The sequence below is a fragment of the Oncorhynchus masou genome, chromosome 3, assembly GCF_036934945.1.
Source record: "Oncorhynchus masou masou isolate Uvic2021 chromosome 3, UVic_Omas_1.1, whole genome shotgun sequence".
In the NCBI taxonomy this organism is placed as follows: Eukaryota; Metazoa; Chordata; class Actinopteri; order Salmoniformes; family Salmonidae; genus Oncorhynchus; species Oncorhynchus masou.
Window position 1 is genome coordinate 19,172,249 of NC_088214.1, and position 23,922 is coordinate 19,196,170.

Below are 23,922 nucleotides of genomic sequence, written 5' to 3' on the forward strand. Positions count from 1 at the left end.
GATAACAAAACATCCTGAAATATATGTAGATATGTTTGTTAGAAAGAATACCATTTCCCTGGACGGAATGAAAAAAAAATGGCTCAACTTACCCGACTCTCCCCTACTGTAATTTAGCCATTGAACTTTATTTCAGGTCAGAGGCTCAACTGTTATCTAGGAAGATAGAAGGAGCCCTGCAGTTGACCCACACTCAATCTGGGTATGTGATAAGAGAGAGAGATAACAATTATGAACTTACAGCATATTGCCCAAGTTAGCTCATGCCAAGTAATTTGCTTTGCTCTAGCTTGCAGTAATACAACTTATCAAACTAGTATTTTTTACTTGATATTTTTGGTCATGGATAGTATTCCTCCATGCAGCTCCCCATCAGAGTTCAAAATATACCATCAGCTATTTGTCACTATACTTCGACTACTGCAGCAAACTTGTGGCTACTTTTCTAACTAAAAGGAATGTAATTTATAGATATTTATCTGATCACAAAGGAAACTAAACATACCAAAAATATTTCTATATCATGACACAGTTAGTAGTAGAACCTGAAAAATCAGTTAAAGAAAATAGTAGGGCTGTCAAAGTTAACATGTTTCTCGGCACAAAAAAAATATATATAACGTTAATCGAAGCTCTATTTCTTCACCGCACGGAACTTTTTAAGCGCACATGCTTCCGTACGGACTTTTTTTATGAGCAGAACACAACACGGAACACAGCTATATATAATCAATGCTTGCGCTTTTACAGCGCCGAAGACCGTGTGGCTAGCTTGCAGATTACTTGACCATTGACTAGACTATGCACAAATGTGGATGGCACAGGTTAGAACTGAAAAGGAATAGGCTACTCAAATACATTTTTGAAAAGGTAGGCTGCATATGCAAGATTGGGGTGTGAAGCGGATGTGTGAGAGCGGGAGTAAGTGCATACGAAACTCCCTGTGAGAGCGAGAGGATGTGGGAGGGTGGGAAAGTGTGAAGGCCTATGTGTGTAATGTTATCTGAACAGTACAGATGGTTAGTGTTTTCATAACATTGTTGGACAAGATCTTTGTATCCAGAGCCAGTTCTATTTTTCTTTTGTCGCACTCATTTAGAATGCCTGAAGCTTTAACCTAACTTAAAGCTGTGTGTGTGTGTTGTGCTTAAGTGTTAAATTTCAATAACATAGATAAGAGGGAGTAGGCCTACCTAAACATTGGGAGTATTAACAGCTGTAGTGAATGGTGTTGTTTAATGAATGCTGATTGGCTGACAGCTGTGGTATATCAAGGGTATGACAAAACATGTATTTTTACTGCTCTAATTTGTAACCTGTTTATAATAGCAATACGACACAGGGGTTTGTGGTATATGGCCACCGCGTTGTTTTGTGCGTAAGAACAGCTTTTAGCCGTGGTATATTGGCTATATACACCACACCCCCTCGTGCATTATTGCTTAATTAAAACATTCGGATGTAGATTGTTTGAGTTTCAAAGCAGTATAACTCAATGCACTGCTTTGGCCCAATTTGAGTAAATAAAGAAATTGTGATTAACTAATGCCATTAACTCATTTAAATATTTGGGCCCTGTTCAAACGTTTTGCACTATAGAGGGAATAGGGTGCAATTTTGGAAGCAACCTAGCTGTTGTGATGGCTGTTCAAAGATCTACAGGGTAGAGAGACGGGAGTGTATTCACACACCACAGACTCTAGTAGGAGTGGGAGCTGAGCCACGGATTGAGCCAATGACCTTGCTGATTAGAATGGTCAGTCAAATAGACTCCTGTGGCTTACAGTGAGTTGATACAGTATATGATTTATACAGTGGGGCAAAAAAGTATTTAGTCAGCCACCAGTTGTGCAATTTCTCCCACTTAAAAAGATGAGGCCTGTAATTTTCATCATAGGTACACTTCAACTATGACAGACAAAATGAAGGGAAAAAAATCCAGAAAATCACATTGTAGGATTTTGAATGAATTTATTTGCAAATTATGGTGGAAAATAAGTATTTGGTCACCTACAAACAAGCAAGATTTCTGGCTCTCACAGACCTGTAACTTCTTCTTTAAGAGGCTCCTCTGTCCTCCACTCGTTACCTGTATTAATGGCGCCTGTTTGAACTTGTTATCAGTATAAAAGGCACCTGTCCACAACCTCAAACAGTCACACTCCAAACTCCACTATGGCCAAGACCAAAGAGCTGTCAAAGGACACCAGAAACAATTGTAGACCTGCACCAGGCTGGGAAGACTGAATCTGCAATAGGTAAGCAGCTTGGTTTGAAGAAATCAACTGTGGGAGCAATTATTAGGAAATGAAAGACATACAAGACCACTGATAATCTCCCTCGATCTGGGGCTCCACGCAAGATCTCACCCCGTGGGGTCAAAATGATCACAAGAACGGTGAGCAAAAATCCCAGAACCACACGGGGGGACCTAGTGAATGACCTGCAGAGAGCTGGGACCAAAGTAACAAAGCCTACCATCAGCAAGGGCATTGAAGATGAAACATGGCTGGGTCTTTCAGCATGACAATGATCCCAAACACACCGCCCGGGCAACGAAGGAGTGGTTTCGTAAGAAGCATTTCAAGGTCCTGGAGTGGCCTAGCCAGTCTACAGATCTCAACACCAAAGAAAATCTTTGGAGGGAGTTGAAAGTCCTTGTTGCCTGGCAACAGCGCCAAAACATCACTGCTCTAGAGGAGATCTGCATGGAGGAATGGGCCAAAAACCTTGTGAAGACTTACAGAAAACGTTTGACCTCTGTCATTGCCAACAAAGGGAAACAAACAAAGTATTGAGATAAATAAGTATTTGGTCAATAACAAAAGTTTTCCACCATAATTTGCAAATAAATTCATAAAAAAATCCTACAATGTGATTTTCTGGATATTTTTTTCTCATTTTGTCTGTCATAGTTGAAGTGTACCTATGATAAGTTACAGGCCTCATCTTTTTAAGTGGGAGAACTTGCACAATTGGTGGCTGACTAAATACTTTTTTGCCCCATTGTATATAGGAGTTGTTTTGTAGTTATTTTTCAGACAATATTTTGGGGGGAATACTTTTTTTTTCTTCAGGAAAAACAAGGAAGATATCGCATGACTTGATACAAATGAACATGAGAAATACCAGTGGATCCATTCAGCAATACAATGTCCTTGACCACAAATAGCCTAATTCCCATTGCTCTGACTTACATAAGGTGGACTCTTGACAGGCTGTAATAAATAAAAACATCCCTGGGTTGTGAAGAGAGCAACATGCAGGGCCATAGTAAACAGCAGACCTGTGTTCAAAAAGTATTTGAAATCGTTCAAATACTTTATCTGTGCTAGATTGAGTTGTCTGGCGCAATGGAACCAATGGACTTGTCTCAAGAACAAACCCTGTCCCTGTGGCATAAAGGCAGGCTCAATAAAGAATGAAGTACTTGAAAGGAAACAAATAGCGTTTGAAACCATTTCTGGTAAGCAGAGTAGTCTCTTACCATGTAGGAGGGGAAGATGAGGACTCTCTTGTGCTTCCCACACGGCCACTGGGGATCGTCCAACAGATTGGGGTCATACTCCCGGATCAAGTCCCCCAGATCATTCCCTGCAGAGGACAAAAGGACAGTCCCGGGACCACCTGTATGTAAAATCTATACACAAATTACTAAAAGCTTCTCATAATGGCATATTACTATATATTAGTCACACAATGAGCCAGGGAGAAACAAACACAGGGGCCGAGAAATACAAATTATTTTTCCACTTCTAATACAAAGTCAAGCCCTCAATGTTGAACAAGTAATTGATCAACTAAAACATCACACTGTGGATGGGGAAAAGTGATGTGTATCATCCTCACTCTGACATACACCTATTCAGGGGCTCTCTCCAGGACGGCGGATCCACACACTGGCCTGTATGAATGCCACAACGACTCCAGAGAATCCACTCACTCACATGACTGACCTGTGTCGATGCTGCTCTGATTGCTGTTGGCCCGGCCCAAGCTGAGGCTGCGGTGGCTGGCGTTACGAGACTGAGAGATGGATGAAGTGGAGTCGATGGTGTTCCTGCGTCCGCTGCCCAGGGCGTTGGTGGGGTACAGGAACTGAGTGTATGATACAGTCTGTGGAGAGAGACATACTCATATTTTAACAGCATGTTATTGGACCACTGTCTGCACTGTTTGGACCGCTGTTACATACTCCAAAAATCCTTCCCTATTCTCTTCCTTGAGGTGATAACTGATCTGTAACAAAGTAGGGAGGAAAGGATATGTCTCCCATCCTCTCTCACCTTTCCATAGGCCCCCAGCTCCACTCCCTCCAGCCCGATCACCATCTCCTTGGCACTGACCCCGCCCGAGGGGTGACGCTGCCGCCCGCTTTCCAGTTTCACATCCCTGCCGGGGCACAAAACCTTTAGACACCCCTTCCCCTAAAACCCACACCCCCTGCCAAACAGTCTTCTGTCTTGGGTCTAGACTCCACCTCAGCATCTCTCTCACCATCTATCACACAGAAAATAAATGGAAGCTCTAAAAAAGGAATGTGGAATTAGACCAGGTAGAGAACCTAAGAGAAACTATCATTCCATGTTCCCAGAATTCCACAGTGCCATAATGCCCCAGAGAGGACTGAGCTAATTAACAAGGCAATTGAATCATCCAGTTATTATAAACACTGGGGTAAATCAACAAAAACACTAATTGGGGCAAGAAATGAAAACATTCCAGGAAAAAGTCCTAAAAGACAGAAGCTTGGGCTTGTGGACATCATTTAGATAATTATTATTTTAGGCCTATATGGTACTGAGTATAAGACAGGGCATGGGATTTTATCTTGGTCAGTTCTCTACATAGTCAAAGTGCATTTTGCTGCAATGACACTCAGCCAAGCAATCTCAACCGCCAATTAGCAGCATTGGGCAGTCAGGAATGAGGCTATTGAATTCATTAGGGGCTTCATTAGCTCTTTAACCCTTCGTTGTAGGGCTAGGCTTAGGAAGATTAGGCTGCATAAATTACCCTGTTCTGCTCTTCACTAAGCCCACTAAATGGTGCTTTCTTTCTCTCTGTCCATTGTATTCTCTGTATTAATCAGTCATTTTTCTTTCTCACTTCCTCCAAAACAAGCTATTTCATTGGGGGGCACCAGGACCCAGGTCAAACCAACACTGCCTCTTTCGCCAGGCAGGCAGGCCAGGTGGGAAGCTATATAACAGACCGGAAAGAGTTCAAGACTACCGTGGGTCCCCATAACACGAAGAAGTCTGAACCTCGTGTTGCAATAAGAAAAAACAACAGTCTGACTACTGGTAAACCAGGCTCTCTTCCAAGGGCCAAGAAATATAATCTCTAACCGCACAGGGAGAACAATATGAACAACAACAAACTGAAATGTCATGTGTAAACTCCAAACAGAAACTACATAATGCCCTGTTATGGTTATGGATGGATCATTTGGGACCCCTCTGAAATGTAAGTGTGTGTTATGCAATCGCAGCAAAGCGCATGCAAAGTTAAGTTAAAGTGCTGAGATAAAAACATGCTACGGAATCTTTGAGGGCAGCAACGAATTGAAGAAAAGCGCAGCCTAAATGATAACAGCAAAGCCAGAGACGGTTGCAATGGGCAAAACGAAGTCGTATTAGAATGAATCTAAACAACCTCATGATGTCTTCCAAAGACAAATAGTATAGATACAGCAAACTAGGAAACATAGTGACATGGATACAATCCTTAAATGGATGTGATCCATTACTTTTAAGTTAATTAATTCAGTAGATTACTTGTTCACCTCTCTTGCAAACATTTATTTTGTTATAGTAAACAAAACATCCACCAAAACCAACCCATCTGGAACAATGTTCATTGTAATAATGTTATCACCGTCCCAATGTAATAAAGTACCAGTTATATATCGGCAGAAACAAAAGGGATGTGAGAATGGGGGAAAGCAGGGAACGAAGGATGGAAAAAATGGAGGTTGGCATGCTGTAGGATACATACCCTGCTTGGCTACAATCTCGATAGGGCAGGACAGAAAATACACTATACAAGGATCTTCTGCCACTGATTAGGACTATCCTATAAAAACAAAATGAACTAGGTGAAAAAGACACTCAGATTTACAGGTTAAGATGGAGGAAAAAGTGAGCAGTAAAACAATCAAGATTTAGAAAACTAAATGAAATACTGTTTTTTTTATGTGTTCTGTGAGTGTATTGTGGAGTATGTAATATGTAGTCAGAGGTATGGGAACAAAATTATGCAGATCTTTTCAAATGATGTTATGAGCCATGTCTTGCTTTGGAGACTAAACAAGACCAAACTTGTTTATCATGCAATATCAGAATAGCAGCTGCACGCGAGGTAAAAACCTATAGTACAGTAAAATTGAACCACTCCTCAAAGTGGTTTGCATAACTGCTGCTACAATTCATTGAGAAATTGCTTCATAAAACTTTGTCACTGATTTATACTTTTTGAGTTATGACATAAAATAACAGGCCTACTCACTGATCAATATCAACGTCACAGGCAGAATGGGATATGGCACACTGATTAGCTAGATAAGAGTAAATAAAAACAACCGCAACTGCATAGAGATTGAATGTAAAGCACAACAGTTGCTGTCCCAATTCATCCACCTAAAATCCAGAAATAAGCTTTATTAAAAGCTACTATTGAAGACAGAATGTATCAGCACACTCCTCTTTCTTCCTGGGCGAAAAGAAAGGCTTTGCACCCATTCAAATACCTGTCAAGACAGATATATAACAATTCATCAAAATAAATAGGTCCGGTACACACCCAAGTGTAAAAGGAGCTTGAGGCTTGTAAGTTCAGAACATCCATAATTTAAAAAAAAAAGATAGTTGAATAATCTGTGTAATATAAAATCAAGTGCTGTGGAAATAGTTTAACTGTCCAATTTCTTTTAGATTCCAGGAAATATCCATAAAAGCCTATAGTATTTATTACGGAGAGAAGCTGCTGTACACTAGCTACATACAGTATCACTGTGTTATATATCAAATAAGTCATTAACATCTGTGTGACCAAATTTATTCAGTGCTCTGGAATATCTAAGTGAAAGTGCATGTATCATTGTTTATAAAAGTGAGATAGTGTGATGCGTTTCATGATTCAAGGGTGTGGTCCTCAATGTATAGCTTTGACAATATGAAATATGAACTCAATTTGAGAGAATTTCTGTGAAGATTAATCTTTCAATGAACTGCTGATCAGTCTGATACATTTATAATTCATAGGATAATTTATCAATCAATAGTTAATTGATTGATAGTACTAAGCAATAAGGAATAGCTTAGAATAAGTGACCTACATCTCTAGTAGATTTCATTAACCAGAGGTGTATTCAAACTACTGTGCGTTCATTGGGGGGATTTTCTATTGAAGGTTTGTATTGAATTAGGGATGGGGTTGTTTTCATTCATACCTTCCATTGCGCATATCATGTTGCCTCATGTTCTTGATGAAGTGGACCTTTTTGAAGCTCTTTGGTCGGGGTGAACCTGAGAGGGTTCTGCATCTAAAAACACATTTTATTCAAGACAGATCAAAACAAATGTGATTCATTAAGATCAATTTGGAGCAGTAAAAGACCACAACATGTCTTTAACAACCGTAAACAGAGAGACTGAGCCAGACCAAGACATTAGTGTTGCCTGATGTTCCCACCACCACCCCAAAGGACATAAAATGTCTCCAAATAGCAAACTGAAGTGAAACTACAGCTCCTCCAGTGTCATCATCTATCAAAATACTTCCCAGGCCAAAGCTGTTATTGACTTCGAGTATCGCTCTAAAACGAGAGGAAAATATGAGCAAACCAAATGTATGTTTCTGGGTGGTGTGCCGAGTTGTGTGATCTGTGACAGTTGTTGCTATACAATACCTGCGTAGAGGGGCATTCTCCTCAATGTCTTCCAGTGTCTCCAAGGAGGATCGCTGAGAGATGAGCCTCCGTCTGTGGAGAAAGGGGAAATAAGGAGCTGGTATTGAGTTTTACAAGCACCTTGCGTTGCTGCTAACCAGCTCTACCTGGCCCTGGAAGAGGAAAGACTGGACACTATGTATTAGGCCCATTTAGAACCATTCATTCTGAATTGCAAGAGATTTGCTAAATGATGGTAATTTATTTGGTAATGATTATGCAGGTTAAAACCCTTGGCTTACCATAACAGAGAAAGAAATGTGTTGATGTAATAAAATGGTCGAATCACTCTTAATCATGGGCTTTCGCAAAGAGGCCTAAATGTCAATAGAGTGAGGTTCCTTGTTCATGATAAACCCTGAACACATTTCTTCAGAATGAATGGTATTAACCACATCATTCCTTATCTAACAGTAAGCAAGGTAGTTCTACCCAAATCCACTGGTTGACCTCCATCAAATCAAATTTTACTTGTCACATACACATGGTTAGCAATGTTAATGCGATTGTAGCGAAATGCTTGTGCTTCTAGTTCCGACAATGCAGTAATAACCAACGAGTAATCTAACCTAACAATTCCACAACTACTACCTTACAAGTGTAAAGGGATAAAGAATATCTACATAAAGATGTATGATGGTACAGAACGGCATAGGCAAGATGCAGTTGATGGTATAGAGTACCTTATATACATATGAGATGAGTAATGTAGGGTATATAAACATAAAGTGGCATAGTTTAAAGTGGCTAGTGATACATGTATTACATAAAGATGGCAAGATGCAGTAGATGATAGAGTACAGTATATACATATACATATGAGATGAGTAATGTAGGGTATGTTAACATTAAGTAGCATTGTTTAAAGTGGCTAGTGATACATTTTTACATCAATTTCCATTATTAAAGTGGCTGGAGATGAGTCAGTATGTTGGCAGCAGCCACTCAATGTTAGTGGTGGCTGTTTAACAGTGATGGCCTTGAGATTGAAAAACAGCTTCTGTCTCTCAGTCCCTGCTTTGATGCACCTGTACTGACCTCGCCTTCTGGATGATAGCAGTGTGAACAGGCAGTAGATCGGGTGGTTGTTGTCCTTGATGATCTTTATGGCCTTCGGGTGGTGTAGGTGTCCTGGAGGGCAGGTAGTTTGCCCCCGGTGATGCGTTGTGCAGACCTCACTACCCTCGGGAGAGCCTTACGGTTGTGGGTGGAGCAGTTGCCGTACCAGGCGGTGATACAGCCCGACAAGATGCTCTCGATTGTGCATCTGTAGAAGTTTGAGTGCTTTTGGTGACCAGCCGAATTTCTTCAGCCTCCTGAGCCTCCAGCGCCTTCTTCACAACGCTGTCTGTGTGGGTTGACCAATTCAGTTTGTCCGTGATGTGTACGCCGAGGAACTTAACTTACTACCCTCTCCACTACTGTCCCGTTATATCAGTATTGGGAAATCTTAGAAAAATGTTCAACATTGTACTGGTTTGAACCCAAATCTTAAATCATTGACGATCTAAAATCAACAAGTGATCATCCATAACAATCATTTTTATATTTCTTTAACGGTCTGGAGAATGAATGAGTAGCCTAAACTAACTGGACCTCTTAGTCTGGCCCATGTACATTACCTTCACGTTTGATGTGAAGTATAGCTAAAGTTTCTATGACTTTGTACTGTGCCGTCTTGTCAGGCACAGTGGCTTATTTACAAAGCAAAGCTGTAATCATTGACACCAGCACTGTGTGACTGACTGGCTGGCTGCTGTGGTCAATGATCACTGTTGTGTTCTACATTCTGACCAGTAGCCTCTGTGTGAGATCATGTAGAATGGTTAGAACATTCTAATCTAGAGTAAGGAACTGGTTTAGTTGGTAATTAATGCTGCTTTTCTACTAACATCAGTGTATACATACATGTTATACTAAGGAAATTGTTTCCATAGCTAGCAGAATCAACAACCTCTGCATAATCAAAACAGTTGCTTTGAGAGGTGTTAAAGTTCACAGTTAGCCATTGTTATGCAAATGCTGGCTGAAAAGTACCAGTGGCCCATTTAGACACGAATACCGGCCCACACGTAGATGGAAACAGAAAAGTCTGAGCCTTTTGGGTAAAAGACTGAGGTAAATCCTGTATGGAAATATGCCATAAGAGGATAAAGACAATGGCTGGTTCATTTTGTTGTAACACTGTTATGTCACACACAGGCCTTTCTTTCACACTTGGGTTGCATGACTTAGCCAGCGCAAAATCTATTAGCCCATTACTATAAAAAATATTTTTTAAAACATATTGCACAACTCCTGCCAGCATGCTTGTCAGTTGTCACCAAGCTTTCAGGCTCCACTAAACATGTGTTACTTATTTAAATATACTCAATGACACTCAACTTGACTTGTCACCTCTTCAATTACCAATTCAGCGAGAGAGAAAGAATGAGCTGATGATAAGAGTATGCTCTCCGGCTGGTTAATCAACTACAGAACAGCAGAACAAATTAACAAAAAATGACTGTCCTTGACAAACTCCCAGCAGTAAAAGCAAGCCTAAACCAACAGAGGATGATTCAACAGTCTTTATGCCACATAGGTGAGACTACATCATGTTTACGGGGGAATGTGGTTAGAAACAGCAATTGGAAACCAGTTCTAAAATGTCTAGCACTGAGATGTGCCAGAAATTGTAAACATGGTCAACTGCATGGCATACATCCACTGCACTGAGATGGAGGAATTTATTTATTTACATCTTCATATTTAACAAGGATAATCTCTTGAAGTTGAGAACCTCTCTTTTGAGAGAAACCTGGCAAGAAAGTAATGAAGGAAAGCATGTAGCCTACATGTTATGAATTCTCATCACATCCCCTCTGTGAAGGTCAAAGAGATGGATCATTGACATTTACTCCAGAGGTGTTGAACTGCTGCACCCTCTAACCACTGTGGTTATTATGTGACCCTGCTGTTCATCTTGATAAACAATCTGGCCTCAATGGCCATGTACTCTTATCTCCACAGCAAGAAGAGTATCTGTGTAGCACTTTGTGACAACTGCTGATGTAAAAAGGGCTTTATAAAATACATTGGATTGATTGATTGATTGATTGATTATGGATCGTCAAGGTATTTATGGCCGACAGGCCCGGCGACATCCTCCAGTGAGAATGCTGAGTGATGGATAGGGTGGCTACCATCATGCTAGCCTAAAGGCTTACATTCCTATCCTGCTAGCTGCGCTAACATGCTAAGGTTTACATTCCTGATGAGGTGACACATTCATCGGTTGCACAGAGCAGAGCAACTGCAATGAAACCGGTCTTAGCTACAGTGCATTCGGAGAATATTCAGAGCCCTTCCTTTTTTCCACATTTTGTTACGTTACAGCCATATTTTAAAATCTATCATTTCCCCCCCTCAATCTACACACAATACCCCATAATGACAAAGCAAAGACAGGTTTTGAGAAATTAAGCTCAGGTTCATCCTGTTTCTATTGATCATCCTTGAGATGTTTCCGCAGTTTGATTGGAGTCCACCTGTGTTAAATTCAATTGGACATGATTTGGAAAGGCACACACCTGTCTAGATAAAGTCCCACAGTTGACAGTGCATGTCAGAGATAAAAACCAAGCCATGAGGTCGAAGTAATTGTCCATAGAGGTCAAAGACAGGGTTGAGTCGAGGCACAGATCTGGGGAAGGGTACCAAAACATTTCTGCAGCATTGAAGGTCCAAGAACATAGTGGCTTCCATCATTCTTAAATGGAAGAAGAGTCTTGGTGGTTCCAAACTTCTTCCACTCAAAATTTCTGCAGCATTGAAGGTCCAAGAACATAGTGGCTTCCATCATTCTTAAATGGAAGAAGTTTGGAACCACCACGACTCTTCCCAGAGCTGGCCCCCGGCCAAACCGAGCAATCGGGGCAGTCTAAAAATTGACTCCCTTAATAAAAGATAATTAAAATACCCAGCTATATTGTAAGTGAGGGAGGTGACCAAGAACCCGATGGTCACTCTAACAGAGCTCCAGAGGTCCTCTGTGGAGGTGAGAGAACCTTCCAGAAGGACAACCATCACTGCAGCACTCCACCAAAGGCCTTTATGGTAGAGTGGCCAGACGGAAGCCACTCGAGTAAAAGGCACATGACAGCTGGCTTGGAGTTTGCCGAAAGGCCCCTAAAGACTCTCAGACCATGAAAAAACAAAATTCTCATTCTCAAAGTACAGAGATCCTTGATGAAAACCTGCTCCAGAGCACTCAGGACCTCAGACTGGGGTGAAGGTTCACCTTCCAACAGGACAACGACCCTAAGCACACAGCCAATACAACACAGGAGTGTTTTCGGGACAAGTCTCTGAATGTCCTTTGAGTGGCTCAACCAGACCCCGGACTTGAACCCGATCTAACCTCTCAGGAGAGACCTGAAAATATCTGTGCAGCAATGCTCCCCATCCAACTTGACAGAGTTTGAGAGGATCTGCAGTGAAGAATTGAAGAAACTCCCGAAACACAGGTGTGCCAGGCTTGTAGTGTCATACCCAAGAAGACATGAGGCTGTAATCTCTGCCAAAGGTGTTTTAATAAAGTACTGAGAGAATGGTCTGAATACTTATGTAAATGTTACTTTTTTCATACAATTTTTATATAAATTAGCAAAGAATTCTGAACCCGTTTTTGCTTTGTCATGATGGGGTATTTTGTTTGTAGTTTGGGTGGGGGGGACAATTGAATCCATTTTAGAATAAGGCTGTAACGTAACAATGTGGGAAAAAATCAAGGATTCTGAATACACTGTCTCTCCACCTTCACCCTGGAGAACATGTTAACCAGAATAGCTAGGCTGTAGCAGTCAGCAGAGCAAATACAGCCCTCACTGTCTGTTAGAAACATAACAGTGACCATGACCTCATCCCATCTATTGCCATGACAAATTATTAGGTTCACTCGATTACAGATGGCTTACTGTGCCAGATGTCAATGGGTCAAAATCTTATCACTGCTGCAAATTTCATTTTTGGACAGAATATTTGATTTTCTATTTTGACTACTGGGTTTTTCTTTCACAGTTTGTACAGTACACATCTGATGAACTGAACCCATAAACTAGTTTCCACTGTTCAGCGGGACGCTCAGACTGATCCAGCTACTGTAGATGAACAACAGCAGGCCAGCCAGGAGTTGGACATGCAAAAAATGTTTTCCACACCCGTGCAAACAATAACACACGGACCAGACTACTCATTCACTTCAACAAGACTGATACAGCCAGCTATTGATGTTTAACTGCAGGTCAAATCAAATGTTATTGTAGGAGCGGTCATGTTCTGACCGGAGTTATTTTGTTATGTCTTTGTTTTTGTACGGTCAGGGTGTGAGTTGGGTGGGTTGTCTATGTTAGTTTTTCTATGATTTGCTATTTCTGTGTTTGGCCTGGTATTGTTCTCAATCAGAGGCAGCTGTCTATCGTTGTCCCTGATTGAGAACCATATTTAGGTAGCCGGTTTTCTATTGTGTTTCGTGGGTGATTATTTTCTGTGTTAGTGTTTGTACCACACGGGACTGTTTCGTTGGATTCACTTTGATATTTTGTATGTTGTAGTGTTCAGTTTGACTTATTAAAATGGACAATTACCACGCTGCAAATTGGTCCGATCTCTCTTACTCATCAGAGGAGGAGGACGAAAACCCTTACAGGTTCAACGAAATGCTTTTCTGTTTCTAGCTCCTACAGTGCAGTAATAATACCTAAAAATACATGAATAATCCAACAAGAAATAAATACATTTTTAAAAATAGCAGACTGAGCAATGTAAGAGTGCGGAATATACATGACCAAAAGTATGCTACTCAACAAACATCTGCTTCCAAAATCATAGGCATGTAATATGGAGTTGGTCCCCCCTTTGCTGCTATAACAGCCTCTAGTCTTCTGGGAAGGCTTTCCACTAGAAGTTGGAACATTTCTGCGGGAACCTGCTTCCATTCAGCCACAAGAGCATTTGTGAGGTTGGGCACGGATGTTGGGCGATTAGGCCTGGCTCACAGTCAGCGTTCCAAATCAATTCAAGGTGTTCGATTGAGTTGAGGTCAGGGCTCTGTGCAGCCCAGGCAAGTTCTTCCACACCGATCTTGATAAACCATTTCTGTGTGGACCTCGCTTTGTGCAGTGGGGCATTGTCATGCTGAAACAGGAAAAGGCCTTCCCCAAATTTCCTTCACTGGTATTAAGGGGCCTAGCCCGAACCATGAAAAACAGCCCCAGACCATTATTCCTCCACCACCTAACTTTACAGTTGGCACTATGCATTGGGGCAGCTAGGGTTCTCCTGGTATCCGCCAAACCCAGATTCGTCTGTCGGACTGCCAGATGGTGAAGCGTGAATCCTCACTCCAGAAAACGCGTTTCCACTGCTCCAGAGTCCAATGGCAGTGACATTTACACCACTCCAGCCGACGCTTGGCATTGCACATGTTGATCTTAGGCTTGTGTACAGCTGCTCGGACATGGAAACCCATTTCATGAGGCTCCCGACGAACAGTTATTGTGTCGACGTTGCTTCCAGAGGCAGTTTGGAACTCGGTAGTGAGTGTTGCAACTGAGGACAAACGATTTTTACAGCACTCCCGGTCCCATTATGTGAGCTTGTGTGTCCTACCACTTCGTGGCTTAGCCATTGTTGCTCCTAGATGTTTCCACTTCAAAATAACAGCACTTACAGTTGCCCGGGGCAGCTGTAACAGGGCAGACATTTGACGAACTGACTGGTTTGAAAGGTGGCATCCTATGACGGTGCCACATTGAAAGTCACTGAGCTCTTCAGTAAGGCCATTCTACTGCCAATGTTTGTCTATGGATGTGCATGGCTGTGTGCTCGATGTTATACACCTGTCAGTGACGAGCAATAGCCGAATCAACTAATTTGAAGGGGTGTCCACATACTTGTGTGTGTGTGTGATTATATATACAGTGGGGCAAAAAAGTATTTAGTCAGCCACCAATTGTGCAAGTTCTCCCACTTAAAGATTAGAGAGGCCTGTAATTTTCATCATATGTACACTTCAACTATGACAGACAAAATGAGAAGAAAAAAAATCCAGAAAATCACATTGTAGGATTTTTTATGAATTGACTTGCAAATTATGGTGGAAAATAAGTATTTGGTCACCTACAAACAAGCAAGATTTCTGGCTCACACAGACCTGTAACTTCTTCTTTAAGAGGCTCATCTGTCCTCCACTCGTCACCTGTATTAATGGCACCTGTATGAACTTGTTATCAGTATAAAAGACACCTGTCCACAACCTCAAACAGTCACACTCCAAACTCCACTATGGCCAAGACCAAAGAGCTGTCAAAGGACACCAGAAACAACATTTTAGACCTGCACCAGACTGGGAAGACTGCATCTGCAATAGGTAAGCAGCTTGGTTTGAAGAAAATCAACTGTGGGAGCAATTATTAGGAAATGGAAGACATACAAGACCACTGATAATCTCCCTCGATCTGGGGCTCCACGCAAGATCTCACCCCGTGGGGTCAAAATGATCACAAGAACGGTGAGCAAAAATTCCAGAACCACACGGGGGGACCTAGTGAATGACCTGCAGAGAGCTGGGACAAAAGTAACAAAGCTTACCATCAGGAACACACTACACCGCCAGGGACTCAAATCCTGCAGTGCCAGACGTGTCCCCCTGCTTAAGTCAGTACATGTCCAGGCCCGTCTGAAGTTTGCTAGAGAGCATTTTGATGATCCAGAAGAAGATTGGGAGAATGTCATATGGTCAGATGAAACCAAAATATAACTTTTTGGTAAAACTCAACTCGTCGTGTTTGGAGGACAAAGAATGCTGAGTTGCATCCAAAGAACACCATACCTACTGTGAAGCATGGGGGTGGAAACATCATGCTTTGGGGCTGTTTTTAGGCAAAGGGACCAGGACGACTGATCCGTGTAAAGGAAAGAATGAATGGGGCCATGTATCGTGAGATTTTGAGTGAAAACTTCCTTCCATCAGCAAGGGCATTGAAGATGAAACGTGGCTGGGTCTTTCAGCATGACAATGATCCCAAACACACTGCCCAGGCAAAGAAGGAGTGGCTTTGTAAGAAGCATTTCAAGGTCCTGGAGTGGCCTAGCCAGTCTCCAGATCTCAACCCCATAGAAAATCTTTGGACGGAGTTGAAAGTCCATGTTGCCCAGCAACAGCCCCAAAACATCACTGCTCTAGAGGAGATCTGCATGGAGGAATAGGCCAAAATACCAGCAACAGTGTGTGAAAACTTTGTGAAGACTTACCGAAAATTTTTGACCTCTGTCATTGCCAACAAAGGGTATATAACAAAGTATTGAGATTAAGTATTTGGTCAGTAACAAAAGTTTTTTTTCCACCATAAATTTGCAAATAAATTCATTAAAAATCCTACAATGTGATTTTCTGGATTATTTTTCTCATTTTGTCTGTCATAGTTTAAGTGTACCTATGATGAAAATTACAGGCCCCTCATCTTTTTAAGTGGGAGAACTTGCACAATTGGTGGCTGACTAAATATTTTTTTTGCCCCACTGTATGTGTGTGTGTGTGTGTGTGTGTGTGTGTAGACAGTATATTAATAGCAAAGGGGTGTACAGCAGTGACCAGCTTTCAATGACTCTGTACATAGGGCAAAGCAGTCTCTAAGCTGCAGGGTAGAGTACCGGGTGGTAGCTATTAACAGTGACTAAGGTTCAGGGCAGGGCACTCGGCGGAGGCCAGCTCGTGGTGACTGTTTAACAGGCTGACGGCCTGGAGATAGAAGCTGTTTATCAGTCTCTCGGTCCCAGCTTGATGCACCTGTACTGTCGCCTCCTTCTAGATGGTAACGGGGTGAACAGTCCGTAGTTCGTGTGGCTGAGGTCCTTGATAAATCCACTCCAATCCAACAGTAGCATTCTGACATTAACAAGGACTGGTCAAACTCCGAAGCTTTAAGGCAGAGCCCAGGCTACTTTCAATTATCGCCTCCTTCAATATTGACAGAACAACAATGGGCATCTAAGTAGAGCTGCCCATGAAAGACACCATCTGTCTGTGTTTTTGTTTACTCAAATGGTTGTTTAATTTATGGAGTTATTTTTTTTCTTCTTAAAACGACATTGTTGTTTAAGAACTTTAAGTAAGCATGTCACTAAGGTCTACAGCTGTTGTATTCGGCGCATGTGACATAACAAGCACTGTTCACATTCAATGAATTTCAAGCATGGTCTATTTAATCAATCTTAACAATTCCTATAGACATCCTATGAGGACATTCAAAAACAATTGGTATGTAACCTGACAGCTATGCTTGTCGCTTTTTAGGATAAGGAGCTGTAGTGCTCAACATAAAAGATTCAATTGTTTCACACGCACACCCATTGGCAGCCTGCCATGGACATCGTCTTCCCGTTCCGCTGTCGGGTGACAGAGTGGAAGTCAATCTAATGTTCTAGCCTTCTTACAATTACAGGCCAAAGAAAATTGAATCATTTGGGGGGAAAATCCAATCAACAAAGGCTATTCTCAGCCCCTTCGGTCTTTCTTCTCCAACACATTTACAACAACAACAGTCAATTCCTTCCTGCTACTGTAGCAGTGGGGGAGCTCTAAAAGCCCGTCTCGGCAGAAATATGTCCCAACGCTGCTAAATTCTTGCCACTGCTGTAAAAAACTATATATGAATATAGGGGAAACACTGCTGCAGACATGGATAAAGGACAAGAACACATACCTATATTGTTCAAAACACACAGCAACTTGTGGTTAGTTGCTCTGGTTGCTTGACATACAGTAAAACCACTGAATCCATCCTTCCCTTTAAATAGCATGTGGTTTAGGGTGAACAACAGTGCTACTAGCATTGTGGAACTTGAACTAGTAAACTTGTACTGCAAGTTCCATTTTGGAAATAGAGTAACCCATCATGTCTATCTTTCTTATCTCAAGACCCATTACCAGTAATGCTTTAATTATGGTGGCCGTTTTAACCATAAAGGCCTATCCTGCAGCTGCTTTGGAGATTTCGCTTACAGTTCAAGCCACAAGTGTTTCAGAGGCAAACTAGCCTAAGATTGCTGCTTACATAATCATGTAATTATGCCAACCATTCCTTCACCAAGCAACAACCTCAACCTCTTAACCAAAAGGATATGACTCAATTGCACAAAACTGCAAAGGACCATTGTAATGGTTTATACTGCATGTGGTTTCTCTGCTATGGTTTCCCTTGGCTTCATAGTCTCCCTGTAGTAAGCTTTCGATCACAATGAGGACTTGTGAAAAATGGTTTAGAACATGGGGACATTGGAGTGCAGAATATAATTTACTGCATTAACTGTCAATCCATACAAATTTATGGGAATTTGATTTTGTGGCAACATTCACTAAGCTAAATGTGTTGTTTCATTTTAAAGCGGTTTAAACAGATCCACACCTCGGGCTGACACCTTTACAGTAGCAGCAAGACAGAGTGGGTGCCTTAAATTATGCTAGAATGTAAAAGGCCATTGTCTATGATTCTAGCTTGAGCAGTAGAATACTGCAGCCTATGTAAACTCAACCATAATTTGCATGCATTAGAATCAATGCACACCGAATAAGATGGTTTTAAGCAGCTCTGAGCGCTGATCTCAGAGTATCTTTTGGCAGCTGATCTGAGGGTTGGGGATTCCTGGCTGGGAGCAGGACTGGAGGCCATAAGAGAGGGAAGGGAGGAAGATGGAAAGAGAGAAATAAAGAGTATCTGGTATGGTGCCCTTGGGAGAGGAAGTGGAGTGAAGGACAGAAGATGGAGATAAACAGATAAAGGAGAGTCTGGCCGGGCAGCGTCTCTGAAAGCCTGGGCGTCCTGCCTTTCCCTTCCCAGCCAAGGTTCTCTCTCTGGATCTGGCCACTTTTCCACCAAGCTGCTGCCCTGGGAAAACAGACCAGGCACTGTGTGAGAGATGCCCATCTATGATGCGTCTGTGGAATATGGCCGGGGTCCCTCAACAGGTCGCCTTAGTTATTACTCAACAGCTTATAATTCAGTTTACAGTGGCAGCCTCCTTTGACCGACCGCATTCCATAACCTGGGGGGGTTTAACTACTGAATCATTGTAATGTACAGTGCCTTCAGACAGTGTTCAAATCAAAGTTTATTTGTCATGTGTGCTGAATACAGTGAAATGCTTACTTACAGGCTCTAACCAATAGTGCAAAAAAGGTATTAGGGGAACAATAGGAAAGTAAAGAAATAAAAACAACAGTAAAAAGACAGGCTATATACAATAGCGAGGCTACATACAGGTTAGTACTCACTTTTGTTGCCAGCGGTTTAGACATTAATGGCTGTGTTGAGTTATTTTGAGGGGACAGCAAATTTACACTGTTATACAAGCTGTACATTCACTACTTTACATTGTAGAAAAGTGTCATTTCTTCAGTGTTGTCACATGAAAAGATATACTCAAATATTTACAAAAATGTGCGGGGTGTACTCACTTTTGTGATATACTGTATATAGATTAGATAAGTATTCGACCCCCTGAGTTGCTTACATGTTAGAATCACCTTTGGCAGCAATTACAGCTGTGAGGCTTTTTGGGTAAGTCTCCAGGAGCTTTCCACACCAGGATTGTGCAACAGTTGCCCATCATTATTTTAAAAAATGCTTCAAGCTCTGTCAAATTGGTTGTTGATCATTGCTAGGTCTTGCCATATATTTAGATGCCCTTCTTTGCAAGGCATTGGAAAACTTCCCTGGTCTTTGCGGTTGAATCTGTGTTTGAAATCCATTGCTCGACTGAGGGACCTTACAGATAATTGTGTGTGTTTGTGGGGTATAGGCAGGGACAGAGTGTCAGGCAGCCTCAGATTTTCCCTGTGCTCTGGTCCACTCTACAGAGTAAACAAAGGTATTAAAGGTGTCCATGGTCCGATGTGTTGAGGAGTACTGGTTTACAGGTTGTTTATATTGCATAGGAGAGGGCAAGGCAGCAGGTGCAGGGCAGCTTTCTAAAGTCCTCCCAACAGGTTATGGGGAAGGATCTGCACGGGTGACCATATCGGCACAGGGAAAAACAAGTCCACTTCCTGCTGGACATGCCTTTCAGTGCTACCATGAATATAACATGTTTTACAAATTCTGTTATTTGAGAGCACATGCATCATACCGGTTAATAGGCAGGCTAATCAAAATGATTCCACAATGGTTGACCTTTTCAATCTAATCCCGCTGAGTCCACCTAAATCAATGGGCCACTGCATGTGCACAGTTGTTAGCAGCATACTACGTTTCACATATAGAGAAAGCCAAGGCTCTTGCTCTTTGCTGTAATCTGTCTCTTTGTATAAACTTGTCTTTAGCAGTACACTAACTGACTAAAACTGATGATTCCGTTTGAGCAGTCCGAGTACAAAATGTGACCGGAGAAACCTGTGTTATTGTTGAGATGATAACTGATGATACACATTAGTCTAGCCCAGGTCTGTGTGGATCCTGTTTCGTGGCTTCACTCAACAAAGACCTTCCTGAAAACTCTTACCTTACTTTCAGTGACTATTGCAATATGAGAGTTGCAATACTGTAGCCAAACTGTATTGTTGACACTATTGGGTTGCAATACTGTAGCCTATGACATGCATAATTTGTGAGAGTGCAGTGTAAACATTGACTGTGGGCTTCTGTGTCACTATTCCCATTCCCAGTATGGGCAACCAGTAATCTCCTTCACACATGTCATGAATGTAAACACTACATGATGGAGATATCTACAAATGCCCTACCTTGATCTCTGCAGCTCCAGGACAGAGTTGGCTATCTGTCCTCCCTCCAAACAGAAGCCTTGGGAAGCCTGCCTGGAGTAGGCAGCAGGCACAACTCCCTGAGTGTAGGTCTGAAGCCTGCCTCTAATCGCGGCTGGTACTGCAGAGAAAGGCGAACTGAAAATCGAAGGGCCGAAAGCATCCCCTTCCGGATCTGTACACGCTTGAGCTGCAGCGGCGGGACCAATCCCAAAACTATCTCGTGCGTTAGCAATCAGAGCCTGGTTTGCAATAGCGAGCGCCTGGGTGGCCGTGGGGGTCGCTACCCCTGTGCCACTGCCAGCCGCGTACAGCGGGCGCTCTCCTGCAGAAACCAGGCTCTGTCTAGTCCTCGACTCAATTGAATTATCCTCTTCGATCTGATTGTCGGCATCATCTTGCACCGGTCGACCATCCAAAGAAATGTTACTGAGAAAAGAGAGTGCGGCTTGTCTCCTCCGAGGGTCTATGCGTTTCCGCGTATGCTCGATACTGGAATTCTTTATCTGAAGCGTGGTTGTGGATGTATTGCTGCTCGTGGCAGCCGCCATGGTCCACTTCCAGCGATTCGAATCGGCGAGCAAAGGTTTTGTCAATATGACATTAAAAGTGTGCTTATGTAGATAGCAAATGTTAAAGCCTTGTATTGTAAGTGCAAGCTTAAACTGACTAAAACAGGATGGTTACGTGTCTGCAGTATTGTGGCAGCAGGGAAAAAATTGGACCAATAGGCTTTCAGGGACACACGAAAGGGTTATTTTTTTTCATTTTCCTCCGGTGCCCTCCCTCTTCAGACTTCTGGACTGGTTATCCAAAATTACATTAACATGTCATCAGGTACAGCAGATTTTGGCCACATTCAGAAATAACACATGGATTACCATGTGTTATATTTGCATGTCAAGGCAGTTAAATTGATTGGAAATATGCATTTTTGGAAATTGTGCTTTGGGGTTCATATTACGGAAATAATGGGTAACCCTAATAGCCCTAGGCTATTTACCAAGGACTCAAAGCATAAACTCTTTCATCTTCACTGTATGTCTCTAAAATAATTAGGGAATCTTTAGCAGAACATCCCATGATATTGAAAACAAAATTGGGCTGTGTAGCTTTTGAGGAATGGAACATGCTGTATTTCCAAAATATGTATTCTGCAGTTCTGCAACATTTGCGCCATCTGTCTGTTTTACATGGTTTAGTCTGGTTTAGTTGTCAGGTTTGGATATGTTTTGACTAAATATGCCATCTAGTGGTGTTAGATAAATATCACAACACTGCAGATATACACCAATGCCAAATAGTACTATTTGGTGGTGAGCGCCTGTAGTAATCCACCTGGGTGGCATTAGCTGTTTATGTGAATACTTTTTCACTAGTTTTCACTTTAATTTATATAGTCCACTTCTAAGAAAAAAAGAGGACATCTAGGAAGCTATGTTAATCATACCGTTTAGGACAGCAACAAGACATCTGCTCACCACTGGATGTCCCTGTGTTTCTTCAAAATCCTTCCAGGCTTCCATGGTGGATCAGAAAGCATCCTACAACGCCTGCAGTTTAGGAGTAAGTGAGGAGGGTTGTTCTTTAGGTCAAGTTGAATATTCTTTAGAGAAGACAAGCTGCAAAAAGCATTGGGGTGAATGACTACTCAGATCTCTGGCGAATCAACCACACTGTCATACAAATACATATTCCAATGGAGTTTTAGACAGACTATTGAATAATAGATTCAGAGGGAAATTAGGGTATGCTTTAGATCCCTCCAACTCAACTCTGGACCTCGAAGCCAGTTCCACTGCATTTTTTCATTGTTCCCCTCTATTCAGGGACTAATTTAGACCTGGGACATCAGGTGGGTGAAATGTATTATCAGGTAGAACAGAAAAGCAGCAGGCTCCGGACCTCGTAGGGTCAGTGTTGAATACCACTGCTTTCGATTAATCCCTATAATTGGAGCCAGGAGTTTTTCCAATCCTGGTCAGGTCATATGCTAATGTATAACTTAACTTGGCCTTAGCTATAGTAACTTCTCAGTTGTGTTGGTTTTGAGTAACTCTTGACACAGATCCAGCGCCATGCCCATTTGTTTTTATTACTTCCTATTAAAAAAAGTTTACCTTAATTTCACCTCAGTAGCAGATCACTACTGTGCAGTGCCATGCATTACAATGAAACCAGTGTGCACTGCAGACCTTGGACTCCGGTTAGGTTGTTTCTGGGCTGCAACAATGAGGTGTATGAGCTGCAGGTTTACCACCCACCGTTAATCTGAACTTCCCATCAGAGGAGAAAGAGAGAGACGCAGGCCATGGCTCTGACTCCTACTCCCCTCGCCGTTGCCTTGAAACACTGGACTTCCTGTGTTTGTGTAAAGCTTCCCAGACATAAAGGGATTTGGCACCTCATTGTGAGCCACAATGCACATCACTCTGCTGAGTTGATTAAGGAAAAACATGCCAAGTGTTAGAGCACCATAAACGATTACCAGCAGGATAATGATGTGTAGACAATGGTTTCCAGCAACAAGATGGAGTGGAGGTAGTGTATATTGTTGTATGATGGTAATAATAAGGGTCATTAAGAAGAGGAGGCTGGGAAGAAGGAAAGAGGAGACTGAAAAGGGTGACCATGAGGGTGAGAGAGTCTTGCGATCTTCAGTGGCAAGTATCTTTTATTCTTTGTTGTGACTTGTGATCTTTTTCATCCATTACCTTAACTTGTTATTTTAGCTTGCCTTAGTTGGGCTTGCTGGGAGAGGGACACACTTTGCATGCCTAGAACACACACACCTCCAGAACACTGCTCCTAGGTCAGCAGCCACAGGGAAACACCCCTACAAGACCTTCATCTTTAAATCTTCCCCATGAGCATTGGAAAACAACCTATCGAGACTTCAGAAAAAATTGTAAACCCTAACAGAGTAAATCCCTAACAGCCATAGCAATTATTCCATTAAGTTTATATTTACTATTCTTATTATGTCACATTGTCGAAAGTGAACCTGCACGTAAGCATTTCATTGTACTATGCATATGACAAATAAACTTGACTGGACTAAACACATTGTAACATGAGAAATATGATAAGTCGTTTTTGTCTTTGATGTGTTATTCCTTATTATGCCCTGAGGAGACTAAAACAATCTATCAAAATTAGCCTCTATGTTCAG

General features: G+C 42.0%; 1 protein-coding gene across 3 annotated transcripts in view; it reads right to left on the bottom strand.

Annotated features, from left to right (window-relative positions):
- Positions 1-21,451, bottom strand: part of LOC135512222 (CDK5 and ABL1 enzyme substrate 1-like) — a 28,779-nt gene extending 7,328 nt beyond the window's left edge. For 2 of the 3 annotated variants that reach the window (XM_064934017.1, XM_064934008.1), the window contains exons 1-7: positions 20,733-21,451; positions 7,913-7,984; positions 7,454-7,546; positions 6,001-6,078; positions 4,287-4,392; positions 3,957-4,116; positions 3,488-3,594 (exon numbers count right to left, since the gene is read on the bottom strand). In XM_064934017.1, coding sequence (XP_064790089.1) covers positions 3,488-3,594; positions 3,957-4,116; positions 4,287-4,392; positions 6,001-6,078; positions 7,454-7,546; positions 7,913-7,984; positions 20,733-21,301 — 1,185 coding nt within the window. In that variant the 5' untranslated portion in view covers positions 21,302-21,451. The remainder of the gene's footprint in view (positions 1-3,487; positions 3,595-3,956; positions 4,117-4,286; positions 4,393-6,000; positions 6,079-7,453; positions 7,547-7,912; positions 7,985-20,732) is intronic. The other variant, XM_064934027.1, reaches the window with a different exon arrangement.
- Positions 21,452-23,922: the final 2,471 nt, after the last annotated feature.